Source organism: Candoia aspera, chromosome 1 (genome assembly GCF_035149785.1).
Source record: "Candoia aspera isolate rCanAsp1 chromosome 1, rCanAsp1.hap2, whole genome shotgun sequence".
Taxonomy (NCBI): Eukaryota; Metazoa; Chordata; class Lepidosauria; order Squamata; family Boidae; genus Candoia; species Candoia aspera.
The window spans coordinates 222658985-222672713 of NC_086153.1; the positions used below are offsets into that span (position 1 = coordinate 222658985).

Sequence of the window (13729 nt, forward strand, 5' to 3'; positions counted from 1 at the left end):
GTGCAAGGACTGCAACAGCCACTGTAGGACAGACAGGCAGAAGACTAGCAGAGCGCATCCATGAACACCAACTAGGACTTAGAAGACATGATGAAAATTCCTTAATCTCACATGGACAGACTCAATCACAGTTTCAACTGGGAAACTGTGAGCATCTTAAACCAAGCTAAATCCAAAAATGCTACAGAATTCCTGGAAGTTTGGCACCCAGACACATCAGACATCAATAGATACATAGAGATGAATCATATTTAAACACCATTTAAAAGAGACAATAAAAAAGCTAAGAAGGAAACCAAAAGTCCAGAACACATCCTCTCCAGCAGCCTACATCCAGATAAGCAGGGATTAACACCAGGCAAACAAGCAGAAAATAATACTCTAATCCAGGAACCACCAAGGAGATAAACGATCAGGCAGACAAACAATCAAGCAGACAACAATACACTAATCAAGGAACTATCAAGGAGGAAACAACACCCCCACCAACACTGGCAGGGCAAGCTACTGTATATAAACAGAGAGCAAATCCCACACTCACTAGCACTGATGACGTACCTAGTTGAGCAATGAAATGTCTGCAATCAAACAACCAAGCTCAGAGAGCACCAAGGACTCCACAGTTCAACCCTGAACTACACATATTCTCTTCCTTTGTACATAGTTTGGCCCAGAGATATAGCAATGCTAATGGACTTCATTTAATGTTGCTATCCATGCTGCAGATGGATTTTGACAGATCTCATAAAACAACTCCCAACCAGTCCATTGGGATGTCTATATTTATATATCTCCTCCAAAATGTTTTATTTGGCTGCTGTTGTAGGATTTCATAATTACAGGATGCCATAATGAATTAAAGTAATTTGCCAAAGAATATTGTGCACATTGCAGCTATTCTCTTAGTTTCACATAAAGCATGTTCGCTTGACACCTTGAACTATAAACAAGCTAAATACATCAACCAACTAGCAGGTTGGTTGAATCCAGCCTCTATGTTCAGCCTAGAGGAATAGGAATGGTGCGGCCAGCTGGATATAGTCCAAGACAACTTTTTAAGATGCACACTGGGTCTTCCATACCCTCCTCTCTGCTGTATAACTCAGGAGTAATGGATTGCCATCAATCTCTGTTAGAACCTACCTAAAATCCCCCCTCCACTCCCTCCCTCCCTCTCTCCCCCTCTCTCTCACACACACACATACATGCGCGTGCATGCACACACACACACACACACACACTGTATATATATGATTTTGCAACTTACAACTTACTATGCTATTTTGTATTATCTCAGGAATATATTATCCAACACTTCCCTTTCCAGAAATACGTGTGACTTGTTTTTCTGGAGTAGGATTGGAGCCTAAATGTAAACCTATTCTATCACTCAAGGTTCTCTCTTTCTACCCTCATTTTAAGAAAATTATATTCTTTTTGCAGTACCTATTCAACTTTACAACCCTGCCAATCCACCAGCATACGTTTTAAAATTATAACCTCAGAGTACCTTGAAGGCAGATTCCACAAAGTGCCCATATATTTTTCCCTTGTGGTTATGGAGTTTTAAGAGGCTTTTCAAAAGCTAATGGAAATACCAGGTCACTTAACTCTGCAGGATTTGTATTCAGTACAAATTAATTTATTATTAGGTATAAATTGGGATGAGCCAGTTTGGTACAGTTGTTAGGGTGCTGGCCTAGATACTGGGAGACTGTGAGTTCTAGTCCTGCCTTATGTACAAAGCCAGATGGGTGACCTTGGGCCAGTCTCTCTCTCAGGCCTAGGAAGGAGACAAGGGCAAACCACTTCCAAAATCTTGCCAAGAAAACTGCAGGGACTGATCCAGACAGCCACCAGGAGTCAACAATGACTCAAAATCACACACGCATAAGAAAAAAATTGGACAGGCTTTCAAGATTATGTGTTGTTGTTGTTGTTAGATGTTTTATCCCACCTTTTTTATATATATAAAACTCAAGGTGGCAAACATACCTAATACTCCTGCCTCCTATTTTCCCTGCAAAAACAACCCTCTGATGTGGGTTGGGCTGAGAGAGAGCAACTGACCCAAAGTCACCTAGCTGGCTTTGTGCCTAAGACAGGACTATCTCCTGGTTTCTAGGCCAGCGCCTTCACCACTACACCAAACTGGCTCTCTATTATAGAATTCTGTTGTGTTGTGTTGTGTTGTGTTGTATTGTGTTGTGTTGTATTGTGTTGTATTGTGTTGTATTGTATTGTATCCTACAACAATAAAGTAGCATTCCTGGAATCTCTGCAGTATCTGTTTCTCGACCTGACCTACTCCAAAGGGCTGACATGAATTCTGAGAGCCATTGCAAGTTTCTATCTCTTCCATCTTACATTAAACAAAATGAAGACAGGGTTATTTTGAGATTTTTTTTTTCTCATCCTTGCTTCAATCTCTGGACTGTGAAATCACTTCTCCAAGTCCCTTCTTAATAGCTCCTTCCTTTCTCCCTCTCTCCCTCCCTCCCTCCCTCCCTCCCTCTTTCATACTTTCCTCAAGATCATCTTTGAATTTCTTTATATCAGCGACGCTATGAAGCTCCATATTCTAGGTCCTAACCAGGGCATTAGCAGAATGACTGGCAGAAAGCCTTCCAAATTGTCATAAAATCCAACTGGATCCTATAACTAAAACAAAGCAAAGCAAAATGAAGAAATAGCAGAGTAAGGCAGCATCTATTCTGTATTTATACCTTTACAAGAGAACTTCAAGAGAGGAAAATTCAAGAGAAAGTACATTTGAAGAAATACTTTTTTGCCAGCATTTTTGTTTCTTTCACATCATTGCTAGCTTTAAAGAAAACCCTGCAGGGCTATTTATTTACTGAAGCCATATCCTGAATTGGTTTTATTGCTCATGCGTCCTATTTTGTTGCTCTGAAATTGGGCCTGATTTTTGTATTGGGAATAAGTGTTTTAACTTCTGGTTTTAGCCATTATTGGTTTCATTAATGTTTTATTATTCTTTAAAAAAATTATTGTGATTTTATATGTAGAACCTGCCTTGGGAAAGTCTTTGCCCTAAATGGAATCTAAAAAGATTAGAAGGAAAAAATAATACTTCACAGCACAGCAATTTGCATAATAATTTTATCATTTTTGGCATCACTCTCAGTTATTGCATATTCAGAAGGTAGCAGGCAATATATGTGCAGTGTTATCTGGGTCCTAATTGTATGAAGTCTGTGGGTGGCTTCAGGCACCAAACTCTCAGCCTTTCATGTTTTACTCAAATAGTTCATTGGGGACAGTGGCACCCTTTGCATATTGGGAGAAAGATTAAATTTCAATTCTTTTGAATTCTGGCAGTTCTTCTCAATGCATGAAGACTGAAAAGATGTAGGGTAGCATTGTGCATGCTAGCCATAGTCACTACATCTTCATGTGTGCTTGGCTCTACCCCATAATGTCAAATCTCATGTAAATTTGAATAGGCAGTTGGTCAATTGTACTGTGTGATTGTGGACCATAACTACTAGACAGGAAGAGAAGTCCAGTTCAGAGTGAAGAGGCAGCTGCTCATTTAAAGATCTCACTCCAAGAACAGGCTGTAGCCCCAACCATTGTTTCATCTAGCCCATTGTTCTTGACTCTGACAAATAGTGCGTCTTCACAATTTTTGTTAGAAATGGGTGTCAAGGGGGGTTGAGATCCATAATGGGGGGGGGGCTTTTCCTTTATACCTACAAATAGGAATGGACTTTTTGTGGTTGTAGCTTTATCCACCATCCATTTTTTGTCCTATTTATGAAGAAACTTACGAATTTCAGTTGTTGTCAGTAGTACTTCTTTATTATGGTCTTTAACCAACAGTATAGATAAGAAAAATAGATTGCTACAAAAAACCCATTACCAAAAAAAAAAAGTCATAAAACAATAAACAACACATCTAAGCCAAAGCTTTGCACAATTGTATAGCTTGGTAAAGGTATTTTGCAAGCTGAAATGTAAATGAAGAGTTAACATCCCTTAAAAATAAGGAACATAAAGTTGACCTTTATGACCCTCAAATTTGAAATTAATTCAAGAGAGCAAAGCTGGTCTCAGACTATCACAGTCCCTTCTATCTCCCTACAGCCACAAGGGTAAAGTCAGGCCTGATCACTTCTATCTACCAACAGTGCTGAAGGAAGAGGTCTAGAAGCCTACTCAGGATTAGATTGTGTATAGACCCTTTAGTGGAGGCCTTGCACTGTCTAACATTTGGCAGTACAATTCAGGAACACTGGTGAGACCATTCTGACAATCACTGTCCCTAATTTGTTCCGTTACCACTGATGTGGCTTCCATAAGGGTTAATTGGCCTATATTCAGGAGAAAGGCTAAGGCTACATAATTTCTCCATACAAATTTGATACCAAAGAGAGTGGTAGCTGTTTGTTAACAGTCATTTTCTTCTTAAAAGGTAAACTAAAATTTTCACCGAGGTGTACTAGACAAACCTAACAAGTCCCCACTATGATTGTATAAAGAAGCAGGTAAAGAAAGGTAAAAGACAATTCAGTCCTGGGAAAGGGAAGGCATGAAAAAGAAACTCAAAAATAACCTGACTGAGTCTGTTTGGTATAAGAGGGCCCAGGGGACCTCTCTACAGCAAACTGGAAAGGTTCTGATAGAAGGCAATTGCAAAGATTTCCCTCCTTCCACAGTCCTCACCTACATTACGGGGAATGATTGGTGGATGTTTTTCCTGCCAGCTGGGAAATCCACCAGTCATGCATCTTAGAGTAAACTATTGGGACAGCCCCAGTCACCGGTCTTGTTACTGAGGCAGAGTAGGGACTGGCTACGTAGACAGAACACATTTAGCATAGTGTACTTTTTACTGCCTCACTAGCTGGATCAGACCACATTAAACTGGCTATCTGGATGTGCCCTTAGTATTTCTATCTGGTTCCTGAAGAAACTGCCTACTGCCTACTGTGATAAATTCTTACCAGAAAATAAACCAAGCAAAATTCTCTCTAATCCTTACACTTATATTTCAGGAACATTTGTTATTAGGTTTAAATTAACTAGGGAAATCCAGTTTTAAGCTTCAGCAGTAAAACAAAAAACAGAGGGGAGAATTTGTGACCATGTTGACATAGCTGAATTGAGCTCTTAGGGACTTGAGGGCCACTACCCAGTGCTTTGATTTTTGATAGCTTCCTATCCTTTGTTCATGCTGTTTCTATTGCTTTCATTGTGAAAATACAATGAGGGCAAAAGGATGAGGGAAGTATTCTATTTATAATATGATTCTTTAAAAAATATATATTTTTCCATTTTATTCATGGACCAATTATGTTTGCACAGAGCAAGTAAACACAGCTAGATACTCATATTAGCACCTGAAATTACAGAGAGAACTGAAAAAGGTGATATTAAAGAGAAAAGAAAGGCCTTCTTAAAAGGTTGTATGCTGCTTTTCACCTGGTATTCATTCTCCTTATCTGAGAGTAGAATAAAATACTCATTGTTGTTGCTTGGATACTGAAGAAAAGAGGTTCCCCACTCCCATACCACTGCCCTGTATTTTAGTATCAATTTAGGCTCCCGTCCGAATTGTGTCTGTTCACTGCAAGCTGTTTTTCTGAAAGTATTTGTTTTAAGCCAAGAACAGATTTAAGAAGATTTTTTTTTTCCATTCCTGTTCCAGATATAGAGGTTTAGAGAAGAGAGGTGAAATGCAAAAAGTTATTTGTTTTACCCTATCTGTAATCCGGTTAAAATAAAGTTGCCTGTTTTATTGGTATCTTCCCAATTAGATGTTTACCAAACTACTGTGAACATGGAGGAAAATGCTCCCAATCTTGGATTACATTCTTCTGTGATTGTAGTGAAGCTGGTTACACTGGAACAACCTGCCATAACTGTAAGTAGATTGCATTGTTGGGTGCATATGAATATTTGGGAACATTTACAAATGTGAGAAATACAGATTTCTTGTACTGTTTTTAAACTTATTTATAAATTGGTACATACATGGGATGGAACAAACTTCAGTTTAATTAAAAAAAACTAAATACAGTACATAGAAACTGAAACAGGCAGACTTCCTCTGATGGCTTTATAATTAGCAAAAGAACAAGGGAAGAAATGTATAAATTGATGTTTCTCACAATGGAAACAAGTAAACTCTGAAAATGTTCAGCAATTTGGATTCATTTGACAATTATCTGGTGTCAAAGTAAATCAATTTCCACACATAGGTAATTCTCGGAAAGTTGAGCAAGACAGTGATAGTCTTGCAACCATACATACATCTGGATGATGTTGATCATCTGAACCCATTTTAATTGTGCTTTCACCTGGGATACTGTGACTGCTTTGGTTGCCTTTATGAATGAACTATACAAGAAACTGAATAGGGGGAATATAGCCTGGCAATTCTCTTAGACTTATCAGTGATATTCTATAACACTGACATAGTACCCTCTTGAATTGGCTGGTTGAATTGGTCTTGATTCCACACTTTCCTGTTAAGCCATGTCCAGAATCTGATGCTGGGGACTCTTGTTCAACATCTAGGCCATTGACCTACAATGTCCTAGGATTCCATCTTCTATCACATGTTGTTGAACATTTATATGAAGACAGTGGAAAAGGTCACTCAGAGTTTTGCAGTGAACTGCTATTGGTATGCTGATGACACAAAATTCTACTCTTCCACATTATCTACTTTCAGAAATGGGCTGACATGAAATCCAAATATGACAGAAATCATATTTGAATATTTTTAATGAGGCAATACTCACCCTGAAAGATCAGGTATATAGTCTGGGTATTCTCTTTGATCTTCAGCTGTCACTGGGTTTTCAGGTTGTGACTGTGGTGAAGAGCAGTTTCACATATCTTCACTAGTATATTTGGCACTGTTTTTCTGAAGTAGTCAGATTGGCAACAGTTGTCTGCACCTTGGTTGCATCCTATCTTGGCTACAGCAGTACATTTTATATAGGCCTGCCCTTGAAAATATCTGGAAGATACATCTGATGCAAAATGTGATAGCTAGGCTGTTAACTGGTGCAAGGTATTGAGAACACATGATGCCTTGGCTGAAATATGTGCACCATATGCTTACCATATGCAATTCAAGGTGTTGGTATTAATGTTAAAAATCCTAAATAACTTAGTAACTGAATAGCTGAGGGACTGTAGATAGGAACCTGCCCAGTTGTTAAGATCTACAAAGAAGAGATACAGGAGAAGCTCTTTCAGAAACCTGTTGGTCTGCATACAGAAGGCCATCACCTGAGTTGTCTTTTCTGATTGGGGAAGTCATACTTTTTCTTAATAGTCAAAGTCTGCAAAAGGTAAAGCATTGCAGTAATGACATCACTGGAGGATGGCAAGGCTAGAATTTTTGGCACATTTTCCACTGTGTGTTAAATATGGAAGCACATATTTTATAAGTATGTTAAATATAGGAAATGACTGTTCATTTTTGACAACTGAGGCATTCAGTGTATACAGAGAAAGGGACTGGCGACTTCTTGTAGCCTATACGTTGTCCAGTCCTGATCTCCTTTAATCAATGTCCATAATGTTTGTTTGTTTCTCAGTTTTTTTCTACCATCGATAGATATGCTTTCTTGTCCTGCTATTTTAATGTTGTAACAGAAGTATCCTTGCCCTTACATTCTAAATGTTACCCGCATATACAAATATGTAGCCAGGAGATATTTAATAAAAAATTATAACAATTTTGATATCTGACTTAGATACATGCTAAATGGTGTATATACAAGAAATATTTCTTTACAAGCTTTCTGTGGTTCCAGAGAGAAGTTCCTTTTTAGAAAGAAATGTCAGGCGATTTCCAATAAAACATATGCAGAATATTAAAGTTGTTCCATAAATGGAAACTTCATCCCACAGGAAATGTCAAAATTTCATCATCCATTTTGGCCTCATGTTGAAATGAAATACTTAAATGTAGCAATATTCAGGTAGACTGAACTTTCTGCTTTGCTAAATGTCCTTTAAAAGATTAAAATGCTTTGGATTTTTTTAAATACTGAAGGTTGCCATATATTTCTACCCTATAACTGCATTTCTAAACTTGAATAAAATAAAGATACTTTTAACGTTTCCATGCAACAGAAATGTAAATTTGTTGAAAGAGAAAGAATTACACTGACTACACCCCTAAACATTCTGATTATTAAAATTAAACTATCTCCAAAAGAGCAACCTTTAATGTGTTTTATTTAATAATATGTGTTACTTAGTAACTATTGGGCTGTTTAGCAATATAACAGTGGAAACAATCTTTTTTTTTTTCCTAACCATAATTTCATGAATCCATTTCATTCTAATGAGGCACCTGATAACTATGAAAAAAGGCAGCCTAGAAGAATAGACAGACAACCATCATTTTCTTGAATTATCTTTTTAAAGGTTATATGATGCCTTTACAATTATTTAATTTTAACAACTAAAATTATAATTTGTTATATTAAAGTTATATTATCTTAGGTTGTTGAAGTGCTTACACCTATTAGTCGCTTGTGATGTACCAATTTGAAAAGGGGGTGAAAAAATTAAAGTGCAGAGTTCATTTGTTATCCTCTTATTACCTGGGATCACCTGCTATTTGTCTGACTTGTGGAGTCGAAAGAAGTGGACAACTTTTTTGCTCTATGGGTTCTGCCACCTATAAGTACTGTAGGTTCCATGTGTCATTTGGCTCCTTCTAGCAGATAGGGGTATATGTGTGGCTGGATTCAGGAGGTGATCACTGGGTCTTCAAGAGAGAGCAAGGTGCCATTCATCTTGAAAACAGTGGTGGTGCAGTTCTGTTGAAGAAGCCATCACTTGTTACAGCCAATTTAGGCAACATCCTAGAGGAAATGGATCACCTAGATCCTTTCCAGTCAGGATTCAGGCCTGGACATGGGATTAAAATTGTATTAGTTGCTCAGTCTGAACGGAGGGAATGAGCCATCCCTGGTCTTGTTAGACTCCTCATAGGTATTCAATACCAAAAGGCATCCTTCTGAACTCTCTAATTCTAGTGTTAGTTCTAGATGGGATTGTATTTCTCCTGAAGGAGCAGGTCCATGACTACGGAGTTCTCCGGGAGTCACATTTTATGCTTGAGCAGCAAGTGAAGCCATGGCAACTGGAACATTAGTGCAGCTTTTGCTGATGTATTAGTTGTGCTCCTTTCTGAATCAGGATATACTGGCAACAGTAGCTCATTCTTTCATTACTGTACATTTAGAGTAATGTAACCCACAGTCTATCTGGGGCTGTCTTCAAAGTTTACCTGGAAACTACATTTGGTCCAAAATATAACAACACAGCTTTTAAGAGGTGTGAACTCTTTTAGCAGCGTAATTATAGCATTATGGTCACCACACTGTTTGCCAATTGATTTGTAAGTCTAATTCAAAATATGGGTTCTGACCTAAAAAGCCTTCATGGCTTGTTCCTGGAATGTTTGGAAGCTTCTCCTCAAATTGCCAGCTGCAGTCTTTGAGCAAAGTATGCTTAAGGCCTCAACCTTATGATAAGTAAAAAAGTTGGGAATCAGAAGGCAGACCTTTCCTATTGCTGCCCCAGTGTTTTGCAAGACCCTGCAGATCCTCCTGAGATAAAATATCCCCTGCTGTATTGATCTTGCAGAAGGCTGTGCAAATTATTCTATTTAGATATGCATTTGGTCAGTGACAAGGCAGTTGAACAGCCATTTTTGTTTTGTTTTGTGTTTTAGTTGTAGCTAGTTTATAGGGTTGACTGATTTTATGGATTTTGTTGCTTAACTGTTGTAATCTACCTTGAGTCTATGGAATAGGCAGTAGTGTACAAGTGTAAGAAATAAATACCCAGAAAGTACAGATTTTTTCTCTAGCAGGCTTTAATAAAATTCCTGCTATCCACATTGCATTCTAGAACGTGTTTCTTCTAAGAGTACATGGATACTTCCAGATGGGGGCTCAGATCTGTTCATACAGTGAATTAAGGCACCCATCATACAGCTGATGCTATTGCTGGAGACATATAGTTGTACCAGGTAATAGTTTCTTCCTGCTCAAGTCTTTTTAAAAATAAATTGGGACACACACACACACACACACACACACACACACACAGGTAGTCCTCAACTTACGACCATTCAGTTAGCAACCAGTCAAAGTTATGACTGTGCTGAAAAAAATGACTTATGGCCAGTCCTCACAGGTATGACTGTTTGCAGAGTCCCTATGGTCACATGATCAAATTTCAGGCACTTGGCAACCGGAATGTATTTATGACAGTTGCAGTGTCCCAGGGTCATGTGATCGCCATTTGCAACCTTTGCAGCTGACTTCTGACAAGCAAAGTGAGTGCGGGGAAGCCAGATTCACTTAATGACCACATGATTCACTTAACAACCCCAGTGATTCGCTTAACAGCTGTGGCACAAAAGGCCATAAAATCAAGCATGACTCACTTAACAACCGCCTTGCTTAGCAACGGAAGTTCTAGTCCCAATTGTGGTTGTAAGTCAAGGACTACCTGTATATATTTGTCACCTGTAGTTCTTGATAGTCACACTTCCACAAACAGAACCAGTGTGCAACTGGAAGAGCAAGTGGCAGCTGTGACCAGGAGGGCTTTTGCTCAAATCCATCTTAGATGCCAGTTGAATCCCTTCCTGGACCAGCAAATACTGTTCCCAGTCACTCATGTCTTAGCATAGGGATCCATGGGGATGATCTTGGAGAAGGCATGCAGAAGCTATTAGGAGAACAACAGGTGCAGAAGAAGCATGCATTAAGTCCATGGGGCAGGAAAGTCTTAAAGCTTGTTACTATAGTCTATCTCAGTAAAGTATAGATCTAGTCTTCTTGTGGAGTAAGTTTCCTGATTTGCTTTGCCTTGTATCACTTATAGTTAGTGACCTCTTGTCTCAATTATTATAATGCATTCTACATGGCACTGCCCTTGATGACCCCTTGGAAGCTAGAGCTGGTCCAGAATGTTGCTGTGTAAGCAGTACACCTGTGTTACACTTCCATTCCGTGAGCTGCAGTGGTTATCAGTGGGCTTCCAGGTGCAATTCAAGATGTTGGTTGTCAGCTATAAATCTCTACAGAGCTTGGGGCCTACTAATCTATAATACAGTCTTTCTCCACTTATCTCTGCCCATCCTATTAGATAAGGCAGGGTGGGTGTGCTCTGGGTCCAACTGATTAAACTGTGGCATCTCATGGGATGCCAGAAATGTGCCTTCTCTGCTGCTGCCTCTGTCCTCTAGAATATCATCTTCCTGAGGTTCATCTGACCTTGCAATCCTTGAGAAAAGTTTTGAATCCCTAGTGTTTCAATCAATCAATCAATCAATCAATCAATATCAGAAATCCAACTTGGAAACAGCAAAAAAACAATGTCCACATCTACATTTTTGTCTGTGTGAATTTCTGCCTAATGTAAACTTCTGGGACCTGCATATAATCTTAAACCAACATTGAGGAGTGACCCTTCCTTCCCAACAGAACAAACTGGGCCTAAAACATTAATTGTAAGTTTTGAACTAAGTCCAATCTATTTCTTCAGAATGGCTATTAATTTATTTTGATGTCACCAAAGTGTAGCATTTTCAGTGTTAGTTTTAATTTTGTTTCCTGGGTCTGAACCAGGGGTTGAATTTGGAACTACCTGCCCAGGTTACTATAAAATGCCAAATAATTATTTTGTCCAAGATCAACAACTTATTCAGACAACCTTTTCAGATACCTCAGGGTTTCAGCATTCTTATGTAGAGTTTGATGATTGAGGCATTCTTTTAAACAAACATTTTAATTTAATTTGGTGAGCTGGGGCACTGTTTTGGCACTACCCTGAAATCAATGAGTCCTGTGTTATTGACTCCTGATATATGTAATGTTATTTTTTTGTACATTACAAATAAGTCCTGTTGAGTTTGTAAGTCTTCCCATGTTTGTGATTTGTTTTGCAGTCTTAATAACATTTTCACCAACTAAGCTTTTTTTTTTTTGTATTCTTCTATTACTTTTTCCCTTGAATAATTTTTAAATTTCTCACACTGACAACTGCTGCTGAGCCAGCTGTACTTTGCTAGTTTTGTTCCCCATCACCTTTTATTCACAATCAATACAGCACATGTGGAATTTTGAAGCCCAGCTTGAAGCACAAAGCTATGGTCTTACTTATATAAAAATCAGTGAGCAGCCATCCTGAATGGATAACTGGTGAATATGTTCCATGCTCTGAAAAGGAGAGAGGAAGAAAGTGGCAGCCTCTGAAAATACCTAATATTATACTGCCAAAATGTGCAAGTCTTTAATAACCTGAAACACTTTTTTAAGGATCTACAACTTTTTCATCTTCCTTTTGATTGAGTTTTCTCTACTATGAATTGGAAAACTGTTACAGTTGTTATCACTATCATCATCATCAATACTTCTACCATCATCATCATCATCATCATCATCATCATCATCAATAGCTAAACTTCTCTGGGCAGATTACAAGGTTACTTAAAAAAATCGTGTAATATAAATACAATAATTAAAGCCATAGTCCACTGGCAGAACAGGATAAAGTAAAATTAAACAAAGCACAGAACTGTATTCATGCTTGAGAGAAGGGGAATGTCTTCAAACTGAGTTCCAGACATGCCTTTGTGGGGAAGATGTCCCTTTAATTGTGCCACACACACTACTGAAAAATTCCACCTCCTTTTGCTTTATTTTGTAGGATACCTGCAGGAAGGTTTCTAAAGGCAATAAAAGGACCTGGGCAGCTAGTTAAGACAGGTGATATTCCTTGAGTGACTTGGATATAGGTTTAGTGTATTGTCAAAAACTGGGATGAAATTTTATCACACAGTATATCAGAGTTGAGCAATTTCTAGCATAATACATTTTTGAAAATTGAATGTGAAGTCAACCCAAGATGTTTAAATATTACATATTTAATGTTGTATGTGTGTGTGTGTGTGTATTCTCTCTCCTTCCCTCCTTGGTTGACTGGAAAACACTGCTTAAAGGGGCTACAATATTTCAAAATTTGTACATTGATATTTATACTGTTATTTGTTGTTCTGGTCAATTTTCGAAGTAGTCACAGCACCTGCACTCTGGGTCCTCCCTGGGGCTGAATGACCTTAGTCCCCCAAATGTCTGCCCTCAGGGCTGTGATGTGACAGAGTGAACTGGGGCTTAACTCCAAACTGCCACTGCCATTTTGATACCTTCATGGGGCCAACCGAGGTGAATATGGCTGTCCAGGTGTATGCAAGGTTATATTTCTGAAGTATAAGACTCATTTGACTCAGGACTTGTGGCTTTTAGGACCACCACTGTAGGCAGAAATATCACAGGGGATTCTAGATCTCTTCCTGCAGTAGCCATTAAGGACAGATAAGTTGCAAAGGGAATGTTCAAAGGGTTCCTAAAGGGATTATTATATCCTTTATAGAAGATTTGTGCCTGAGGCATATTTACAAGATTTCTGTGCTGCTCTATTGTGTCTGTGTATGATTAAAAAAATTGTTAGAGTTTGAAATCCATGGGATTAAGAGAGATCTGGGGAGTAATTGAAGATTTATTCATTCATTCATTCATTCATTCATTCATTCATTCATTCATTCATTCATTCAATTTCTATAGCTGCCCATCTCAACCAGTGACTCTGGGCGGCTCACAACAATAAAAACCATAAAACAATAAAACAATTACAATAAAAACAATTACAATAA

At 38.3% G+C, this 13729-nt stretch overlaps 1 protein-coding gene across 1 annotated transcript in view; it reads left to right on the plus strand.

The window, feature by feature from the left end:
• The window catches only part of CNTNAP5 (contactin associated protein family member 5), a 317159-nt gene that overhangs the window by 144799 nt on the left and 158631 nt on the right, over positions 1 to 13729 (plus strand). The window contains exon 11 of the mRNA XM_063309182.1: positions 5784 to 5890. Within this exon, the coding sequence (XP_063165252.1) occupies positions 5784 to 5890 (107 nt within the window). The remainder of the gene's footprint in view (positions 1 to 5783; positions 5891 to 13729) is intronic.